The sequence below is a fragment of the Scyliorhinus torazame genome, chromosome 8 (assembly GCF_047496885.1).
Source record: "Scyliorhinus torazame isolate Kashiwa2021f chromosome 8, sScyTor2.1, whole genome shotgun sequence".
Lineage (NCBI taxonomy): Eukaryota > Metazoa > Chordata > Chondrichthyes > Carcharhiniformes > Scyliorhinidae > Scyliorhinus > Scyliorhinus torazame.
In genome coordinates, this window is record NC_092714.1 from 86,183,162 (window position 1) to 86,203,896 (window position 20,735).

The 20,735-nt window shown below is 46.2% G+C and overlaps 1 protein-coding gene across 1 annotated transcript in view; it reads left to right on the forward strand.

Annotated features, from left to right (window-relative positions):
- LOC140428751 (uncharacterized) overlaps positions 1–20,735 on the forward strand; it is a 127,450-nt gene that overhangs the window by 67,647 nt on the left and 39,068 nt on the right. The window contains exons 3-5 of the mRNA XM_072515458.1: positions 10,152–10,232; positions 11,556–11,645; positions 17,046–17,121. Coding sequence (XP_072371559.1) covers positions 10,152–10,232; positions 11,556–11,645; positions 17,046–17,121 — 247 coding nt within the window. The remainder of the gene's footprint in view (positions 1–10,151; positions 10,233–11,555; positions 11,646–17,045; positions 17,122–20,735) is intronic.

Below are 20,735 nucleotides of genomic sequence, written 5' to 3' on the forward strand. Positions count from 1 at the left end.
GGTGATGAAACTTAAATTTAAAGTACGAACTGGAATGTGTAACATAAAACTGTGAAAACCAATAAAAACACTTTAAAAAAAAAAGAAAATCATAGAATGATACAGCACCAAAAATGACCATTCAGTCTATTGTCTCTGTGCCGGCATATAATGTTCAACCCTTACTTTCATCTTCTTCCATAAATTGTGCACGTCCTTCCAGACTATTTGAGGACTCAGTTGACCTTGTCTGGCACATCTTTCACACTCCTTACATGTCTGACCCATTTTTCATATTCTCTGTCTGTCCCTTACCCCATTGAAAAAGTACATGTATTATTCCATTACTGTGCTTACAACACATTCAGGTCCTCATTGTCAAATTGTAATTTTCTCTACTGACGTTCGTACTCACACAACTGCAACAATTTTGATCTTTTAGACACTTATAATGATTAGTTCTTTCAGATGTGCTGACGGATCATTATAATAGTTGTTACATTTTCGATACTATTAACAAAATAATTCCTACAAATCTTCACACTTAAAAGCTCCACATTTCCACAATTTAATGAATATAGGGTAAGAAATGCTGTCTCTCTGTAGTTAGGTAAAAATGTTAGGTTTTAAAGAATCAGGATTCACCCTTCCTTCCCAGCTTTCACCATGGTCAGCATAAATGATAAGTGCCATGCATTTAATCCATATCAATCCTGCCGTCTTTCTGTGAACTGCAGTCTTAATCTGTTCTTCTGAACAAGTAGGAAAGATACCCACTCAAAAGCCACCAGGCCCCATAAGGAATTCTTGGGTCTCCTCCTACCCTGGGCTTTCCATTTCAGCTCATCAAGGGTCTTCTGACTAACCTATTGACCTGAGAGCCAGTGTCTTCTCCTTCAGGTCCCTGGGTGTCGCCTCCTACTCTTCAACATCTCACTCCAGCCTGCCAACAACCAACCACTTTCTGTCAGATTTGGGTTGGAGATTGACGAGCCATACGCAAAAGAACCCCTGGAGTTAAAATTTCTCAGGCCTCATGTTATGGAGGCTTGAAATGTTTGCTATCCAGCTTGGCACCACTTACATTTGTCCTGTCCCCAGTTGATATCATCCATCCAACTTTTAGAATTTTGATTACAATGAGAAGCAATATTTATAGAATGTGGAATGAAAAAGTACTTGCGTCAAATATGGAGACATATAAAGAAGCATACATAGAAAATAGAAGCAGGGAGGCCATTGGGCTCTTCGAGCCTGCTGTGCCATTCATTATGATCATGGCTGATCATCAAATTCAATACACTGATCCCACCTCCCCCCCCCCCATATCCCTTGATCCCTTTCGCCCCAAGATTTACATCTAATTCCTTCTTAAAATCGCACAACGTTTTGGCCTCAACTACTTTCTGTGGAAGTGAATTCTATAGATTTACCACTTTCTGGGTGAAGAAATTTTTCCTCACCGCAGTCCTAAAAGGTTTACCCCTTATTCTCAAACTATTGCCCCTAGTTCTGGACTCTCCCACCATCGGGAACATTCTTTCTGAATCTACTCTGTCTAATCCTGTTAGAACTTTATAAATTTGAATGAGATACCCTCTTACTCTTCTAAACTCCAATAAATATAATCCTAACCGATTTAACCTCTCCTCATATGACAGTCTCGCCATCCCAGAAATAAGCCTGGTAAACCTTTGCATAGCAAGAGTATCCTTCCTCATATAAGGACACCCTGTAGAATTGCAATATAACATCGCTATTCCTACACTCGCTATGAAGGCCAACATGCCATTTGCTTTCTTTACTGCCTGCTGTACCTGCACGCTTATTTTCCGCGACTGATGCATGAGGACACCAAGGTCTTGCTGAATTCACTTTTCTAAATCCACCTATTCAAGTAATAATATGCCTTCTGATTTCTGCTACAGAAGTGGATAACCTCAAATTTATCCACATTATACTGCATCTACCATGTATCTCTGCATCCTCCTTACAGCTCACCCTTCCATCCAGCTTTGTATCATTTGCAAATTTGGACAAAATACATTTAGTTCCCTCGTCCAAATCATTAAAATATAATTTGGGGTCCTAGCACTAATCCCTGTGGTGCCACACTAGTCGCTGCCTGCCATTCAGAAAAAATACCCTTTTTTTCCAACTCTTTGTTTCCTGTCTGCTAACCAGCTTTCTATCCATCTCAAGACGTTACCATAATTCCATACGCTTTAACTTTACATAGTAATATGCTATGTGAGACATTGTCGAAGGCCTTCTGAACGTCTAAATAAATCACAGCCACTGGTTCTCCCAGGTCAACTCTACCAGTTACATCCTCAAAGAATTCCAGTAGATTTGTCAAATATGATTTCAATTTCCCAAATCCATGCTGACTTTGTCTTACTATACCACTGCTTTCCAAATGTTGTGCTGTGAAATCCTTGATAATGGACTCTGGCAACTCCCCCACTACAAACATTAGGCTCCCTGGTCTACAGTTCCCTGTTTTCTCTTTGCCTCAATATTTGAATAGCGGGGATACATTCGCTACCCTCCAATCTGTAGGAACCATTGCAGAGTCCAAAGAATTTTGGAAAATGACCACCAATGGATTTCTAGGGCTACTTCTTTAGATGAAGATCCAAACAATCAAAATATTCATGGGTTAAAATGAAGGCTTGTTTGGAAAAGCTCCAATAATTCATTTTCAATTATGGAGTCCTTTTTCTTTTTCTACACAATTCAACGAAAACCACAGAAAGACAGTCTCCAATATTAACATTCATGTTTATAATACATTGAATATCAGCTCTTCTGAAGTGTGCTATTCCTAATTAGCAGTACTATTGTACTAAAATCCTAACCACCTGCAACAAACCTCTTAGAATTAATTGCATAGGGGAGCATTCATGATAGCCTTCAATGAATGTTTAATCTCTAGAACTTAACCTGAGACTAGGCCCATCTTCAGGCCTCTCCTGGTTTGTAATATATATGAGGCCTTGTTAAAATTAAACCATGTAATCCAAGAACAAAGATTCAGAGGGAGAAAATGGAATGTGTAGCATTCAATTTTTATGTGCTAAGCTGAGTCCTAACACTTGAAAAGAAGTTCTGAGATGCATATGCATACTTCTGACAAGACGTATGCCAAGCACAATTTTGAGAATGAGGTTTGCTAGCTGTTACCATCCCCATTGAGATTTAAAAAAGATTAAATACCCAGAAACCAACAGAAATAAATGGAGGGACAAGGTTTCATGTTTTAAGATTCTTACTGTAACGAACAAACTAAAATCAACATACATCAAACAGTAAACTAATACATCAAACTAAATAAAAGATACTTTTGCATTAATTAATTAACTGAATCAAGATATGTCTTTCAACTCTCTTACAACTCCTTTCACTGTGCACTTCTGACAGATGCTCTACCCGAACTATGCTGGGGTCATTGATCGAGTGAGCCACATAACTAGGGAAATAGAGAGGGTCTTAAACTAAAAGTGGCCCAAGGGATCACATTTTGAAAGGTGTGGTAAATGAAAGAACAAAGACCAGGCAAAAGAGAAAGGCAAAGAAAAACAGACCATAACAGGAAGGGATAGAGTGCAAATCCAACTGTAAATCAGCAGATGACTCTAGAGGTTCTAAAAAGAATAAAAGGATAAAACTAAAAGCTCTGTATCTGAATACATGTATCATTCAAAACAGTTGAATTGAGAGCGCAAATAGAAATAAATAAGTATAATTGGATAGTCATTATGGAGAAATGGCTGCAGGAGGATGTGGATTGGGACCTGAATATTGATGGGTACAGGATATATAGGAAGGGCAGGAAGTAAGGAAAAGGTGAAGGGGTGGCTCGGTTAGTTAATGATAGTATTAGCATAATACAGAAGGAGGAGTTACTTTCAGGAAACCAGGATGTGGAAATGGTAAAGGCCCTTAAGGGTAACCACATGGTCGGGTGGAGTAAAAAGGAAGAAATCATTCTAGATAGTTAGAAATGTATGGTGCTATCAAAGGAGATTTAAATTTGCATATCACCGAGAAAAGTTAAGTGGGCAAAGGTAGCCTAGCTGAGGAGTTAATTGAATGTTTTGGGGATAGATTCTTAGAACAGCATGTTCTGGAGCTGACCAGGGAGCAGGCGATAGAGACCCAGTATTGGGCAAAGACAGGTGGCAGGTCAGAAGAATGGTCAGAATGTAAGGGCAGCAAAGGATGTCTGAAAGATTAATATGGCGGAGGAAAGTTAGAGTATGAGTGAAAGCTAGGCAGAAATATAAAAATAGATAGTAAGAGTTTTCATAAATATTTTAAAATGAAAGGAGTTAACAAAGTAAGCCTTGGTCCTATAGAAAGTGAGTCTGGAGAATTGATAATGGAAAATAAGGTGATGGCAGATGAATTGAACAGGCAGTTTGCATCAACCTCCACAATAGAGGATACAAGCAGTTATAAATCTGGACTAGGATTCTCCCTTCTGGGGACTAAGTCCCCAAGCCGGTGGGAAAACCAGCGCCAACAACTCCGGGGTCAACGGACTCCCAAGGTGAGGAATACTCACCTTTCTAGGGGGCTAGGTGGACGGTGGAGGGGTTGGCGGTGCCCCAGCCGGCGTGATTCCACGCATGCGCAGACCGGCCGGCGTGTTTTCGCACGTGTGTGGGGGGTTCTCTTATCCGAGCCAGTCACCGGGTAATATGGCGGTGCCCTTCAGGGCCCTGGCGCAGAAGGAAGAAGTGCCCCCACGGAACAAGCCCCCCCCCGCAGATCGGTGGGCCCCGATCGCGGGTCAGGCCACCGTGGCCCCCCACCCCCCGGGGTCCCCCCCCCCCCCCCCCCCCCCCCCCCCGAGGACCGCCCACGCATACTCACCTAACAGGTCCCACCGTGTGGGACCTGAGTAACCCACGCCGGCGGGACTGGCCAAAAATGGATGGCCGTTCGGCCCATCGGGGCCTGGAAAATCGCCGGAGGGGGGCCACTGCCAACGGCCCCCGACCGGCATGGGGGAAAACCTGCCCCCCGCCCGGAAAACGGCGCCGGTGTCGGGCCGATGGGACGGGATTCGTGCCTCCCCCCGGGGATTCTCCGGTGGGGGGGGGTCAGAGAATCTCGCCCCTGGAAATGGAAGGTAAGGAAGAATTCAGGAAAATTACAGCCACCAGAGAAGTGGTTCGAAGTAAATTGTTGGAACTGTGGGCTGATAAGAACTTGGATCCTGATGGACTTCATTCTAGGGTCTTAAAATTAGTGTATAGTGAGATAGTTGATGTCCAGATTTTAATTTTCCAAAACTCCCTAGATTCAGAGAAGGTCGCATTCGATTGGAAAATGTAACTCCTTTATTCAAAAAGGGATGGAGACAGAAAGCAGGAAACTACAGGTCTGTCAGCTTAACATCTGCCATGGGGTAAAGGTTAGAAGCTATTATTAACGAAGTTATAACAGGGCACTTGGATAAGCTCATGGTAATCAAGCAGAGTGATGATGGTTTCATGAAAGGAAAATCATGTGTAACTAACTTACTGGGATTCTTTGAGGAAGTAACCTGTGCTGTGGATCAAGGGGAACCAGTGTCGCGAGTTTTTGGAAATCTCTTCCTGAAAAGGCGGTGGAAGCAGAGTCTTTGAATATTTTTAAAGCAGAGGTGGATACATTCTTGGTAAGCAAGGGGAGATATGTTATCAGGAACAGGCGGGATGCAGATTTGAGGTTGCTATCAGATCAGCCATGATCTTATTAAATGGTGGAACAGGCTCCGGGGGCTGAATGTCCTACTGCTCATTGTTCACATGTTCATACATATTTCTGGATCTTTCCTACCGTTGACTAAAGTTCAATTAATAAATAGGGAATGCTCTGGCTGGTGCTGAAGTACTTTTAAAAGTTACGTTGCAAAACGTTTCTCCCAGCATGGTTTCTTCCAGGAATAGAACATGACTGCAAGAATGACAAAGGGCCATGCAGAACAGGACAAACTGCTAGAAGAGAAGATGAGGCAGAAGGGTCTCAACAGGACAGGCCTTATCTGTTGAATGCCTTGAAGCATTTCCCTGACCTCAACTTCAGCAAGGACCAATGCAGGAGATGTCCTTGCTTCACCTAAAGAGGCTGTGACTGAAACCTACTAACAGCTGCAGTCACAACTCAATGCAGGGCAAAGACTGCATTGCTAATAATAATAATAATAATAATAATTGCTTACAAGTAGGCTTCAATGAAGTTACTGTGAAAAGCCCCTAGTCACCTGATGAAGGATCTGCTCTCCGAAAGCTAGTGATTCCAAACAAACCTGTTGGACTTTAACCTGGTGTTGTACGACTTCTTACTGTGCCCACACCAGTCCAACGGCAACATCCACACATGATGTTAGTAGTTTGAGCTCCACTTAAAGTAGTTCTTGTGATTTCAGTTTTCCAAAGGGTGGCCAATCTACCTATCCTGCACATCTTGGGTTGTGGGGGCGAAACCCACGCAGACATGGGGAGAATGTGCAAACTCCACACAGACATTGACCCAGGGCTGGGATCGAACCAGGGCCCTCGGCACTGTGAGGCAGCAGTACTAACGACTGTGCCACCGTGCTGCCCTCATATACGGTAGTTCAACTTTTATGGAAAGTCTGCAGTGGAAGATGCAACATCAGCCGTCATACAGTCCATCATGATGGGTTCCACAACTGTGCTGATGGTGGTGATTATCTTCTATCCTGGAAAAGTTGTGCTTCAATCTCTGTGCAAAGCTCAATGTCAGATTTGTGTTGGACTACAACATGCACCTTGACAACCAATGCATACTTTCTGGCAGGTTTTCCAGTACACCAAGCATTTTGTTATGTATACTGTTCTTCTGAAACCTGGTTCATCGAAACCCTTGCCTGACTTTTCAGCAACGGAGCTAGTGTGCAGTCCTGGACTAGTAGGTGTGAGTGCAGATTTAAGTGCCAGAGTTTCTTCAATTTCAATGTCTGCTTCCTCTTCCTCCATTGACTGGAAAGGTTTCAGTTTTTGGGCATCTGAAATGACAAAGGGACAAGGGTCGTGATGTGGCGAGAGGAGAAAGTAGAAAGTCCATGATTAGCTCATCTACAACTTGTGAGTGAGAAGGGATTGTGGGATGAGGGAGAAGCGGAATGAGAGAAGAAGGATTAGGTATGCTAGATGTTTTCTTCATCAATTCCTCCTGCCTTGCCAGTGTCTACTGGGCCAGTGATGCTCCTTCCTATGATGGCCAGCACTGTCTCCTCTATGGGCAGTTAGGCTTGCCCTCCTCTGCTGCTTGTTTGCCTCTGCCTCATGTTATGTGTCAGCTTCACATGCAAGAAAGAGAAAACTGTGTCAGTGAATGTCCTGCAATATGTTTGAGTGATGTGGTTGTCATGGTGACTAGTTGCCAGTGTGTGAGCTGTGAGTTATGCATATGAGGTTTATAGCTATGCTAAGACTGAGAGGGTAAGGTAAGCCATGCAAACTGAAAGTTTGACTACTGGTCGATAAGGAATTGCTAGTAGGTGAGTAATGAGGACATTGCGACTTGAGTGACAAATGAAGTTTATGATGTAGCTTGTGTAAAATATAATTTGAAGATTGAAATTACTGTCCTGGACAATACATGTCAGATCATTAGACTTGTATCTATTTTCTTGGAGCAATACACCTGGCATTGATTCCTGCCCTTACTTGTTCCCATTTCCTCCTTTGCTCTCCTAGAAATGCAGGATGCCTCTCCTTTCCACTTCTTCCACAAAGACATCCAATGCATGTTTGAAAACCATGGGTGCTTGTTCTCTCGAATGTTCAGCAATTGCTCAAAGTAACATGGCCAAGATTGACATTTGAAAAAGCTCCCACCCTTTTGCAGCCAGAACCCATCACCCCTTTCAGAGCTTTAGGTGATGTTTTAGTGCTAGCTGCCCACAATGGCAGGCCATTGCTGGTGGTTTTTTAAAATAAATTTAGAGTACCCAATTTTTTCTTTTTCCAATTAAGGGGCAATTTAGCATGGCCAATCCACCTAACCTGCACATCTTTGGGTTGTGAAGGTGAAACCCATGCAGACATGGGGAGAATGTGCAAACTCCACATGGACAGTGACCCAGGGCCGGGGTTCAAACCCGGGTCCTCAGCGCCGCAGTCCCAGTGCTAACCACTGCGCCACATGCTGCCCAGCCGTTACTGATGTTGTAACCAGTGCACAGTGCAAGGAGCACTAGATTAACACTGCCATCATTTAAATGAGCAGGCAGCACCAATTTACCATGCCTCTTCCAACGCAATGAACAAGCATGGTTTAATCATGAATCATGCCCAAACTAATTTTTTAGGGGTTAGAAAATTTCTACCATATCTACATTGCTGATATGAAGCTCAGTCTTATGGTCATAGGATGAACCAACTTCAGTCATTTCAACCCTACATTGTTTTGCAACAATATGCAAATGTACATTTGCTAAGAGAAATTACTTTTTATGGGATTTCGTACAGATTTTTCCAATAAATATCCTACTGGGATACAAACAATTTTAGATGTTATATATCTCAATTTCTGTAGCATAAGGGTCGAGCATAGAAAGGATTAAAGTGGGACTGGGTACACTAGTGTCCACAGTGTGAAGTAAAAGAGCACATGACCTGAGTCTAGGGAGCAATCTTGTACTGGACAGAGACATGTGTAGATGTAGGCATGGCAACAGCTCCATACTTAGACATTGCACACTGTATGCATATATAATTACAAGTAGTTAATAAACATTTAGTATTAAATTCTAAAGTCTCAGAATTTCTTTATGAGACCTACCAAACTATATACATCTTCCAACAATTTCAAGTTCCTACAGGAATTCACAATTATCAGCAAGTGTAACCCACATTTCTGTTGCAAAATGGTAGGCAACATATACAAGTGGTGTAAGGTCAAGGTCATAGCTGTGGTTCTTCCTTCTTTTGCAAGGCATTGACCCATGCTAGGGTACAGCTCTCCTGACACTCATGTTTATTGCCTCGCATAAGAAAAGCAACTCTTGTACAAATATGGGGCGTCATTCTCCGCCCCCCTGCCGGGTTGGAGAATCGCCGGGGGCTGCCGTGAATCCTGCCCCCGCCGGTTGCCGAAGTCTCCGGTACTGGATATTCGGCGGGGCGGGAATCGGACCGCGCCAGTTGGCGGGCCCCCCCGCTCGATTCTCCGGCCCGGATGGGCCGAAGTCCTGCCGATAAATTGCCTGTCCCGCCGGCGTGGATTAAACCACCTTTTGAACGGCGGGACAAGGCGGTGTGGGTGGGCTCCGGGGTCCTGGGGGGGGCGATCTGGCCCCAGGGGGTGCCCCCACGGTGGCCTGGCCCGCGATCGGGTCCCACCGATCCGCGGGCGGGCCTGTGCCGTGGGGGCACTCTTTCCCTTCCGCCTCCGCCACAGTCTCCACCAGGGCGGAGGCGGAAGAGACTCCCTCCACTGCGCATGCGTGGGAAACTGTCAGCGGCCGCTGACGCTCCCGCGCATGCGCCGCCCAGGGATGTCATTTCCGCGCCAGCTGGCGGGGCAACAAAGGCCGTTTCCGCCAGCTGGCGGGGCGGAAATTCCTCCGGCGTCAGCCTAGCCCCTCAATGTTGGGGCTCGGCCCCCAAAGATGCGGAGCATTCCGCACCTTTGGGGCGGCGCGATGCCCGTCTGATTGGCGCCGTTTTGGGCGCCAGTCGGCGGACATTGCGCCGTTTCGGGAGAATTTCGCCCATGGTAGCAGAATTCCTTGATGGTGAACTTTCAGATGGCACATATCCCTGTTGTGTGGAACAGGCTGTGCTTCAAATGCTGAATTCATGAACCTCAGTCAGAGAAAAAACATAGCGGGTGTTTTTTGTTTATTAGATCACAACGCCACAATATAATAAATAGACAAGGAAAGGCTGATGACAGGAAAATAATTTTAAAGAAACAAAATGTCACAGTCTGCGGTTGAACAAAAATAAACAGGATAAAAAAGTCGATACTTTCCCCCCAAATTAGAGTGATTTTTTTTAGCTCGTTCCTTGTGTGTGAAGATGGAACTGAGCATTTTCTTCTTTCCTTTTTCTTTCTCAGTTACTTTTCTCTCATGATATAATGACTAAAGAGATTTTAGTGTGAACTTCCCAACTACACTTTTGTTCATTCTTGATATATTTTAGAATCCAAAAAGGAAGAGACTTTTGAAATAAACCAACCGAATGCAGAAGTCAATCGCTCAAGAACAATAACATACATTTCAGGTAATGCTATACATATGTTTGAGGTTTATTTTCCTTTCAGTGTGATTCATGAACCATCAGACAGATATTTTGGTTTCATTTATTGTCTCTGTAACATCTTTTTTACATTTTTGGGACCAACCAGACAAAAGTGGTCCGGAAAAATAAATCTGGCTGGTCTGGAAGCTTTCGCAATGCTGGATTAGAATATGATTTTCAGTCTGTGCCCAAGCCTAGATTTTCGCGATGTTTACCTTACTTTTCCATATTGTTCCTGAATGGATGGAAATGGAATATCTGGGGAACACTTTACCAACTCTCAACTTACACTGCCACTTCTGGGAGTTCTGTCCAAAATCATGGTCGACATAAAATATGCCCACCTGTTTTTGAGCAGATGCATGAAGATTATGGCCACATGATAGAAATATGTTAAACCATTTATTTCCTGTCAGTCATATCATTGCAATTCAAGATATCAGCCCAATCAGGGCTGAAGTTATTTAAGTGCTGCATTACCTAATTTAATTGGTCAAATCAGAAGTTTAAAATTACATTAATGAAAGTTATTTAATTTTTAAAATTATTACCTACTACAAACATTTAAAAACCATGATGCAAAATAAACTCCCTTATTCCTAACTGCGTCCTCTGCCTATTTGCATAATTGAGTGTATTTTAATATATTTGGAATATATTAATTTATAGCAGAAATGTACAGAACTCTATTTAATTCTGCAACAGAGAAACCAGCTCCAGACTATGGGGCTGAAAAGCAGGGGGAAAAATAATGTTGAAGTGTGAAGTCAGATCTGCTGTGGTTTCAGGCTCCAGACTTCCCAACCAATTCTTCCTGCTTCCCTGCTAGTCAGCCTACCCACAGGCCTGACTGCACCAAGCTTTATATAGCCTGTGGTATTGAGCATTCAAAACTTACTTACACACATTGACATAATGATCACATAAACAATTATACTCAAGGGAGCTTTACTTCATTATCTTCTGTCATAAACAGTTAGAACTGTAATTGCTTCCTGTATTGCGGGCCTACATACCTCATCTTTGGTCTTTCAAGAATAGTTTTCAGGCACTCAATAATAGATTATTTTACATTAGAGACACTACTAGCATTTTACCCAGCAACCATGAACACTCATGATACATTTTATTACATTATGAACCCATTTTGAAGAAGCTCTTAATTATAGATCAGGAATATATGACAAACTAATTATTAAAGCTAAGTTTTTGAATAAGGTGTCTTTCCTGAAGTGAGTTTTGAATGTTAATTGATAAATGAGGAGTATTATTCATTATTGTTGTATATGTTATCTATAATGACAGTGTCAATCATTGGACCCATATTTGGAGTGATAATACTTGTTCTGATTATTTGGATTGTAAGGAAATTAACTGGAAAAGCATCATTGTCAGGTAAGCAAGTGAAGTTCTGTAAAAGAGAAATGCACTGATTTATTTGATAAAATATTCCTAAATATTAACAGTTGACTTGTATTTCTTAGTCGCAAATGTCTCATAGTCATTTGTTCCTGTGAGCTTTGCCTTAAAGTTATTGGCAGCAGGTAGTTAGAGAATATGCATTTAACTTTGAAATCTCCTTAAAGTGACAATATAAAGAAAACATCCAAACACATCTTTTTGCAAATGTACTTTTCTGGGAAAGAATGTAGTTAATTTTTGTATTAAATGGGGTTAGACATTTCAGTGAAGCGTAATGGAATGGTTCCATTTTGGACACCATCAGAGAAGATTTCTCTATCATACCAAAATCACAATTAGTATCATAGAAATAACTTACAATTTTATTATCCATGGTGAAGAACAAAAGTCCTGTATCATCACCAGATATTTCCATGTCAAACTCTTGCTATGCTTTCCCAACAAAGAGCAAGCATTTCCTCTGTTTTTAATATGTAAATCATAGTGGATGATCTCCTATGTGTTATAAACTGTAGACAGAGTGGAAAGTGGAAAGTTTGCCTCTGATCACTATCTCTAACAAAATCTTGACCCCTTGTCTTTCTGATGCAGAAAAAAACACTGTATAAAACCTTCCCCTTTGTTTCTGATGTTGCTAATGGAAAAACAACATAAGAAATCTTTCCCCATTTGACTTTAACTTAACCTCAGATTGATTACACATGGTCCACCATCTTAAACATTCACTGCCACCACTAGGGCTAGTTTTTCTCTGTGACTTAAAGTGAATAAAATGTCCTCAATCAATATGATTTAGTAAAGTGACAATGAGAGTATTTAAGTGTGATTTAACATAGGGTAATGCATATTAGTAAAAGATAAGATTCATGTTAATACATTAGATGAATATTTCAATGGGACGTCACACTGACAAATGGCAGAGGAATAGAATCCCTTGACTTAGCTAAGATTTGTTTCGTGGAATTTGGGAGCCAGCATGATATAAGTCTTTGCAATGATTAAAACACCATATGATATTGATTGAAATGTCCTTTTTAAGTTTCACTGAATATCCATTGATAATAATGAAAATAAAAGAATGGGTGTGATTGTGCATGTAGGAGCGTCTTCACTGCATCCAACACTAAAACGACAGTTGTAGTGGCACTGCTTAGTTCAGATTCCAGGGAGCTCTTTATCAATGTGTCAGCACACTAGCACAGTGGTTAGTACATTTGCTTCACAACTCCAAGGTCCCAGGTTCGATTCCCGGTTTGGGTCACTGTCTGTGCGGAGTCTGCACGCTCTACCCATGTCGACGTGGGTTTCCTCCGGGAGCTCCGGTTTCCTTCCACAGTCCAAACATGTGCAGGTTAGGTGGATTGGCTATGCTAAATTTACCTTCGTGTCCAAAAAAGGTTAGGTGGAGTTACAGGGATAGGATGGATGTGTGGGGATAGGGTGCTGGCGTGGGTTTAGGTAGAGTGCTCGTTCCAAGGGCAGGTGCAGACTCGATGGGCCTCCTTCTGCACTGTAAATTCTATGATTCTATGCTGCTAAACCTTGCTGCATTATTTCTTTGGCAGAATCATAGACCCAGAAAGGTCTAATTTTCTACCTTCTGGAATAAGGACCTGGTTCATGGATACAGGCCTCCAAAATCTGAGCTAAAACATTAATGGTGTAAAATCACCTAAAAGGTATCCAGCCAATACATGTTGTTGGTGCAGTAAAATGGCTCCTCAGAAGCATCAAGTGAACATTGAGATTTAAATTTAAGAAGATTATTTAACTTTGGAAAACAGGCAGGGCTACACTATGAATGGGTGAAGTAATGATTTACTTTGGAGCAAATTTTCCTTTTTTATATTGAATAATTGCTTGAATGGAACACATGGGAGAAAATCATATAAGTGAGACCATGGCCGAAATTCTCCGGCTGTTGCGATTCACTTTTCCCGCCGGCAGCGCATCCTTGCCCATGAGTTTCCCGGCAGCATGGGGTGGCTTCAAAGGGAATCGCACTAACAAGTGGTGGGAGAATAGAATCCTGTTGTCAGTGAATGGTGTGCTGCCAAGAAACACATGGCAGGGGGATCGGAGAAACCAGCCCCATATAGCTGTAAGGGAATGAATCTGAGCCTTCTCTGTGTGCTTTTCCTAGGTAATATTTCACACCCAAGTTCAAAATGAAAACTGTGCTCCTTTTCTCGAAAGGAATGTAAACATATTGAAAAGGATTCAGAGAAAATGATTTAAAAATTTATTCTCAGGAATCATGGGTGAAATTCTCCCCCAACGGCACGATGTCCGCCGACTGGCGCCAAAAACGGCGCCAATCAGACGGGCATCGCGCCGGCCCAAAGGTGCGGAATGCTCCGCATCTTTGGGGGCCGAGCCCCAACATTGAGGGGCTAGGCCGGCGCCGGAGGGATCTCCGCCCCGCCAGCTGGCGGAAATGGCGTTTGTTGCCCCGCCAGCTGGCGCGGAAATGCGGCGCATGCGTGGGAGCGTCAGCGGCCGCCGACAGTTTCCCGCGCATGCGCAGTGGGGAGAGTCACTTCCTCCTCCGCCATGGTGGAGACCGTGGCGGAGGCGGAAGGGAAAGAGTGCCCCCACGGCACAGGCCCGCCCGCGGATCAGTGGGCCCCGATCGCGGGCCAGGCCACCGTGGTGGCACCCCCCGGGGTCAGATCGCCCCGCGCACCCCCCACAGGACCCCGGAGCCCGCCCACGCCGCCTGGTCCCGCCGGTAAATACCAGCTTTGATTTACGCCGGCGGGACAGGCAATTTCTGGGCGGGACTTCGGCCCATTCGGGCCGGAGAATTGAGCGGGGGGTCCCGCCAACCGGCGCGGCCTGATTCCCGCCCCCGCCCAATCTCCGGTACCGGAGACTTCGGCGGGGGCGGGGGCGGGATTCACGGCGGCCAACGGCCATTCTCCAACCCGGCGGGGGGTCGGAGAATGACGCCCCATGTTCTAAATTACCTTGATAAACTGACTCAGCTAAGATCCGTTTCATGGAATTTGGGAAGCAAAATGATATAAGTCTTTGCAATGATGAAAGCAACATCAGGGGCGAGATTCTCCGATCCCCCGCCGGGTCGGAGAATGTCGCCCCTGATGTTGCTTTCATCATTGCAAAGACTTATATCATTTTGCTTCCCAAATTCCATGAAACGGATCTTAGCTGAGTCAGTTTATCAAGGTAATTTAGAACATGTTTGGTGGGCCCCCCCGCTCGATTCTCCGGCCCGGATGGGCTGAAGTCCCGCCGCTAAAATGCCTGTCCCGCCGGCGTAAATTAAACCACCTACCTTACCGGCGGGACAAGGTGGCGCGGGCGGGCTCCGGGGTCCTGGGGGGGGCGCGGGGCGATCTGGCCCTGGGGCGTGCCCCCACGGTGGCCTGGCCCGCGATCGGGGCCCACCCCGATCGCGGGCCTGTGCCGTGGGGGCACTCTTTCCCTTCCGCCTTCGCCACGGTCTCCACCATGGCGGAGGCGGAAGAGATTCCTTCCACTGCGCATGCGTGGGAAGCTGTCAGCGGCCGCAAACGCTCCTGCGCATGCGCCGCCCGGAGATGTCATTTCCGCGCCAGCTGGCGGGGCACCAAAGGCCTTTTCCGTCAGCTTGCGGGGCGGAAATTCGTCCGGCGCCGACCTAGCCCCTCAAGGTTGGGGCTCGGCCCCCAAAGATGCGGAGCATTCCTCACCTTTGGGGTGGAGCGATGCCCGTCTGATTTGCGCCGTTTTGGGCGCCAGTCGGCGGACATCGCGCCGTTTCCGGAGAATTTCGCCCATGATGTTCATGTAAATATCCTTTATAAGTTTTTTTAAATGTTAACAATTTCTTTGGCCGGGATTCTCCGCAATCGGCGCGATGTCCGCCGACCGGCGCCAAAGACAGTGCGAATCAGACCGGCATCGCGCCGCCCCAAAGGTGTGGAATCAACCACATCTTGAGGGGCCGAGCCCTCACCTTGAGGGGCTAGGCCCGCGCCGGACTGATTTGCGCCCCGCCAGCTGGCGGGAAAGGCCTTTTGTGCCCCGCCAGCTGGCGCGGAAATGACATTGGCGGGCGGCGCATGCGCGGGAATGTTAGCGGCCGCTGACGGCATTCCCGCGCATGTGCAGTGGAGGGAGTCTCTTCCGCCTCCGCCATGGTGGAGACCGTGGCGAAGGCAGAAGGAAAAGAGTGCCCCCACGGCACAGGCCCGCCCGCTGATCGGTGGGCCCCAATCATGGGCCAGGCCACCGTGGGGGCACCCCCCCGGGGCTAGATCGCCCCACGCCCCCCCCCAGGACCCCGGAGCCCGCCCGCGCCGCCTTGTCCCGCCGGTAAGAGAGGTGGTTTAATCCATGCCAGCGGGACAGGCATTCTAGCAGCGGGACTTCGGCCCATCCGGGCCGGAGAATCGCCGGTGGGGGGGCCCGCCAACCGGCACGGCACGATTCCCGCCCCCGCCAAATATCCGGTGCCGGAGAATTCGGCAACCGGCGGGGGCGGGATTCACGCCAGCCCCCGGCAATTCTCCAACCCGGTGGGGGGTCGGAGAATCGCACGCTTTATCTCTTTAAAATATTTAGAATATCCAATTCATTTTTTCCAATTAAGGGGAAATTTAGCATGGCCAATCCATCTATCCTGCACATTTTTTGGGTTGTGGGGGCGAAACCCACGCAAACACGGGAGAATGTGCAAACTCCACATGGACAGTGACCCAGAGCCGGGATCGAATCTGGGACCTCGGCGCCGTGAGGCAACCGTGCTAACTATCCTTTTTAAGTTTAACTGTAGTCTCAAAACTGATGAACATAAATACAAACGAGTCAACTCTTACCTGAGGCTAAAGATTCAGCTGTTGTTTTGCCCAAGGTGGTTGGCTGATGTGTGGAATAAAGTTTAATCAATGTCAGTTAATGCCAAATCAATTAGCTCATTTCAAAAATGTAGGTGAATATTCTGTCTCATAACGGGATGGAATTTATAAGGATAAGTTGAGACTTAGTTGATTAAATATGAAATATTATGTGGGGGAAGTTTGCTGTTTTGCTTTCTTGAAAACTTGTATTTGGTCACTTTTTAGGAAAATTAAATTAAGAGTAGCTTGAATAGTAAGTCTTATAAATGTTCTTCTGTTCTTAAATGTTCTGACCATATGGGACATGGTTGGTATTACAATATGAATGTAAGTAAATAGGCCATCTATCTTGTACACCGCCCTCAATTTTCATTCTCATTGAATGCAATGTTATATTAACTATCTGTAAAATGTGCATTGTACATTGGTGAAGGGTAACCTTAACGAAATTAAGACTTTACATGTGTTCAGTAATGACCTGCTTTTTACAGTGTGTTGGTAATATACTAGTTTTGTTTTTTTTTGAAAGAAAATAGAACTTCACTGTCAAACCAGACTACGCCCTATCCAATTTATGGTAATTGGAAAAACCCAAGAGGTGTCTGGTAAGTATTTCACTTTATGAGATGATTTTGTAATTGGATGTTGGAGTAAGATTACCGGAAATTAAAGGTCAGAAGGGCAATTTGAATTAGTTGGTAACAATGGATAAAATGCTTTGGACTTCAGCAGTAGTGAAGTCCACGTCGAAAGAACCTCCAGAGTGAACAGATCAGAATAGAGATATTATTGGAAATTTATAATTCTTGTTGCAACGCCTCAAAGAATTAAACTTAATTTTCATGTAGAAATAAAAGAGACACGATTAACATATTGATAAGCAGACATTGGGGTGATTTTGTGGACATGGCTCGCCCGAGCGAGAGTGCGATATGGCCGATAGATCCTGAGAGACACCTCACGCTGGCTAACCAGCAGCCTTCACGCCTCGCAGGATCTACCCAAGTTCCACGAGGCGTCGGAATTTGAAGCACGCCCAAAAGGGGTGTGACCAAATGGTGCACGCCTAAGTAGGGTTTAAACCTTCTTAGGCGTGCTTCCCCAATATCTACCGGCCGCCCAGGATCTAGCAGCCTCCCCAGGAGGGCTGCAGCCTGGCATCGTTCAGTACTGGTCCACACAAACTTTGACCAAGGTGGAAAGGCACCTGGGGGTTCTCCTAGGTTATTGGAGACCCCTGGGTGGCCAGGGATAGTGCAGGTTGGTTTCCTGTCCCTGCCCCTGGAACACAGGCACCTTGGCACTGCCCAGCTGGCACCTTCATACTGCCACCTGGCATTGCCAAGGTGCCCAGATGGCATTGCCAAGCTGGCAGGAATCACTACCTGGGTGCCAGGGTGGCAGTCCAAGGGTGCCCATGTGCCAGGGTGGCATACCAAGGGTCAGGGCCCGAGGGTGCATGGCAGATAAGTAGGGGCCTCTGGGAGGTTGGGGGGGGGGTGACTGGTGGGGGTCCTGCAAGGGGGGGGGGGCCTGAAAAGGGGGGGTCCCCAGGTATACTCACTTGCGGGGGTGTGGCATATTGCCCATGTGTGTTGGGGATGATATTGCCCATGGGTGATGGGTGTGTGGGACCCACAAGCTCACTTAGAAATAGGGGCACCCTTTCAAAATGGCGGTCTGGGACTTGTTGCTAATTGTGTTTCTCTTAATTTGGCTCTGAAGGTGGCGGCCAACATGGTCGCCTTCCTTTTTAAAAGAAATATATTTTATTGAAGTTTTTCAAACAAAAATTTTCCATTTTTACAACCTAATAATAATAAAATGTTATTTAACTAATATATTAAACTAACAACAAATGAGAAAAAAGTATTACACAAGAAGCAATTATCCACAACTAGCATAAAGAGAGAAAGAAAAACAAAAAACAAAACACAAAATAACCCTCCCCCCCCTCCCCCCTGGGTTGCTGCTGCTGTCTGTTCTGTTTTCCCATTATCGTTCCGCGGGATAGTCAAGAAACGGTTTCCACCGCCTGGTGAACCCCTGAGCCGATCCTCTTAACGCATATTTTATTCGCTCCAGTCTAATGAACCCTGCCATGTCGTTTATCCAGGCCTCCACGCCCGGGGGCTTCGCTTCTTTCCACATAAGTAGAATCCTTCGCCGGGCTACTAGGGACGCAAAGGCCAAAACGTCGGCCTCTTTCGCTTCCTGCACTCCCGGTTCTTCTGCAACCCCAAATATAGCTAACCCCCAGCTTGGTTTGACCTGGACCCCCACCACCTTTGAGACCACTCTTGCCACACCCTCCCAGAACTCATGCAGTGCCGGACACGACCAGAACATGTGGGTGTGGTTCGCCGAGCTTCCCGAGCACCTCCCACACCTATCCTCCACCCCAAAAAACCTGCTCAGTCTTGCTCCCGTCATATGCGCCCTGTGTACAACCTTAAATTGAATCAGGCTAAGCCTGTCACATGAGGACGAGGAATTTACACTGCTTAGGGCATCTGCCCACAGCCCCTCCTCAATCACTTCCCCCAGCTCCTCTTCCCATTTTCCCTTCTGCTCCTCTACCATCATCTCCCCCTCATCTCTCATCTCCCTGTATATTTCCGACACTTTACCTTCTCCAACCCATGCCCCCGAAATCACTCTATCCTGGATCCCTTGCGTCGGGAGCTGTGGAAATTCCCTCACCTGTTGCCTCGTAAATGCCCTCACTTGCATGTATCGGAAAGCATTCCCTGGTGGCAACTTATATTTTTCTTCCAATGCTCCCAAACTCGCAAACGTCCCGTCCACAAACAGGTCCTTCAGCTTCCTAATTCCTGCTCGCTGCCAACATTGAAATCCCCCATCCATCCTCCCCGGGACGAACCTGTGGTTATTCCTTATTGGGAACCACACCGAGGCACCCGTCACTCCCCTGTGTCATCGCCACTGCCCCCAGACCTTCAAGGTCGCCACCACCACTGGGTTTGTGGTGTACCTTTTCGGGGAGAACGGTAGCGGCGCCGTCGCCAGCGCTTTCAGGCTTGTTCCCTTACAGGACGCCATCTCCAGCCTTTTCCACGCCGCACCTTCCTCTTCCCTCATCCACTTACGGATCATCGACACATTGGCGGCCCAATAGTAGTCACTCAGACTCTGCAGGAACCCCCTCTTTACCCTCGGGGTCTTTCCCGCCCATACAAAGCTCGTAATGCTCCTATCTATTTTTTTTAAAAAGGCCTTAGTAATCAGGATGGGGAGTCACTGAAACACGAAAAGAAACTTCGGGAGGACCGCCATCTTGACCGCCTGTACTCTGCCCGCCAATGACAGGGGCACCATATCCCACCTCTTAAAGTCCTCCTCCATCTGCTCTACCAGTCGCGTCAGGTTAAGTTTGTGTAGGGTTCCCCAGTTCCTGGCCACCTGAATCCCCAGGTATCGAAAATTCCCTGTCACTCTCCTCAGCGGCAGAGCATCTATCCCCCTGCCCTGTTCCCCGGGGTGCATCACAAAAAGTTCGCTCTTTCCCATATTTAATTTATATCCCGAGAACTCTCCAAACTCCCTGAGTATCTGCATTACCTCTGGCATCCCCTCTACTGGGTCCGCCACATATGGCAGTAAATCGTCTGCATATAGTGACACTCGATGTTCCTCTCCCCCTTTAAACACCCCCCTCCACTTCTTAGAGTCCCTCAGCGCTATGGCCAATGGCTCAATTGCCAACGCGAACAGTAACTGGGACAGGGGACACCCCTGTCTTGTACCCCTATGTAATCGGAAGTAACCCGATCTTTGCCTATTTGTAACAACGCTTGCCACCGGGGCCCCATACAGGAGTCTAACCCATCTAATGAACCCCTCCCCGAACCCAAATCTCTTCAGCACCTCCCACAAATAGTCCCACTCCACTCTATCGAATGCCTTCTCTGCATCCATCGTCACCACTATCTCTGCCTCCCCCTCCGGTGGGGGCATCATCATCACCCCCAGCAGCCTTCGTATATTGGCGTTCAATTGTCTCCCTTTGACAAACCCTGTCTAGTCGTCATGTACCACCCCTGGGACACACTCCTCTATCCTTGTCGCCATCACTTTGGCGAGCAGCTTGGCATCTACGTTTAGGAGGGAGATGGGCCGGTATGACCCGCACTGCAGCGGGTCTTTGTCTCGTTTCAGAATTAACGATATCGTCGCCTCCGACATTGTCGGAGGTAGT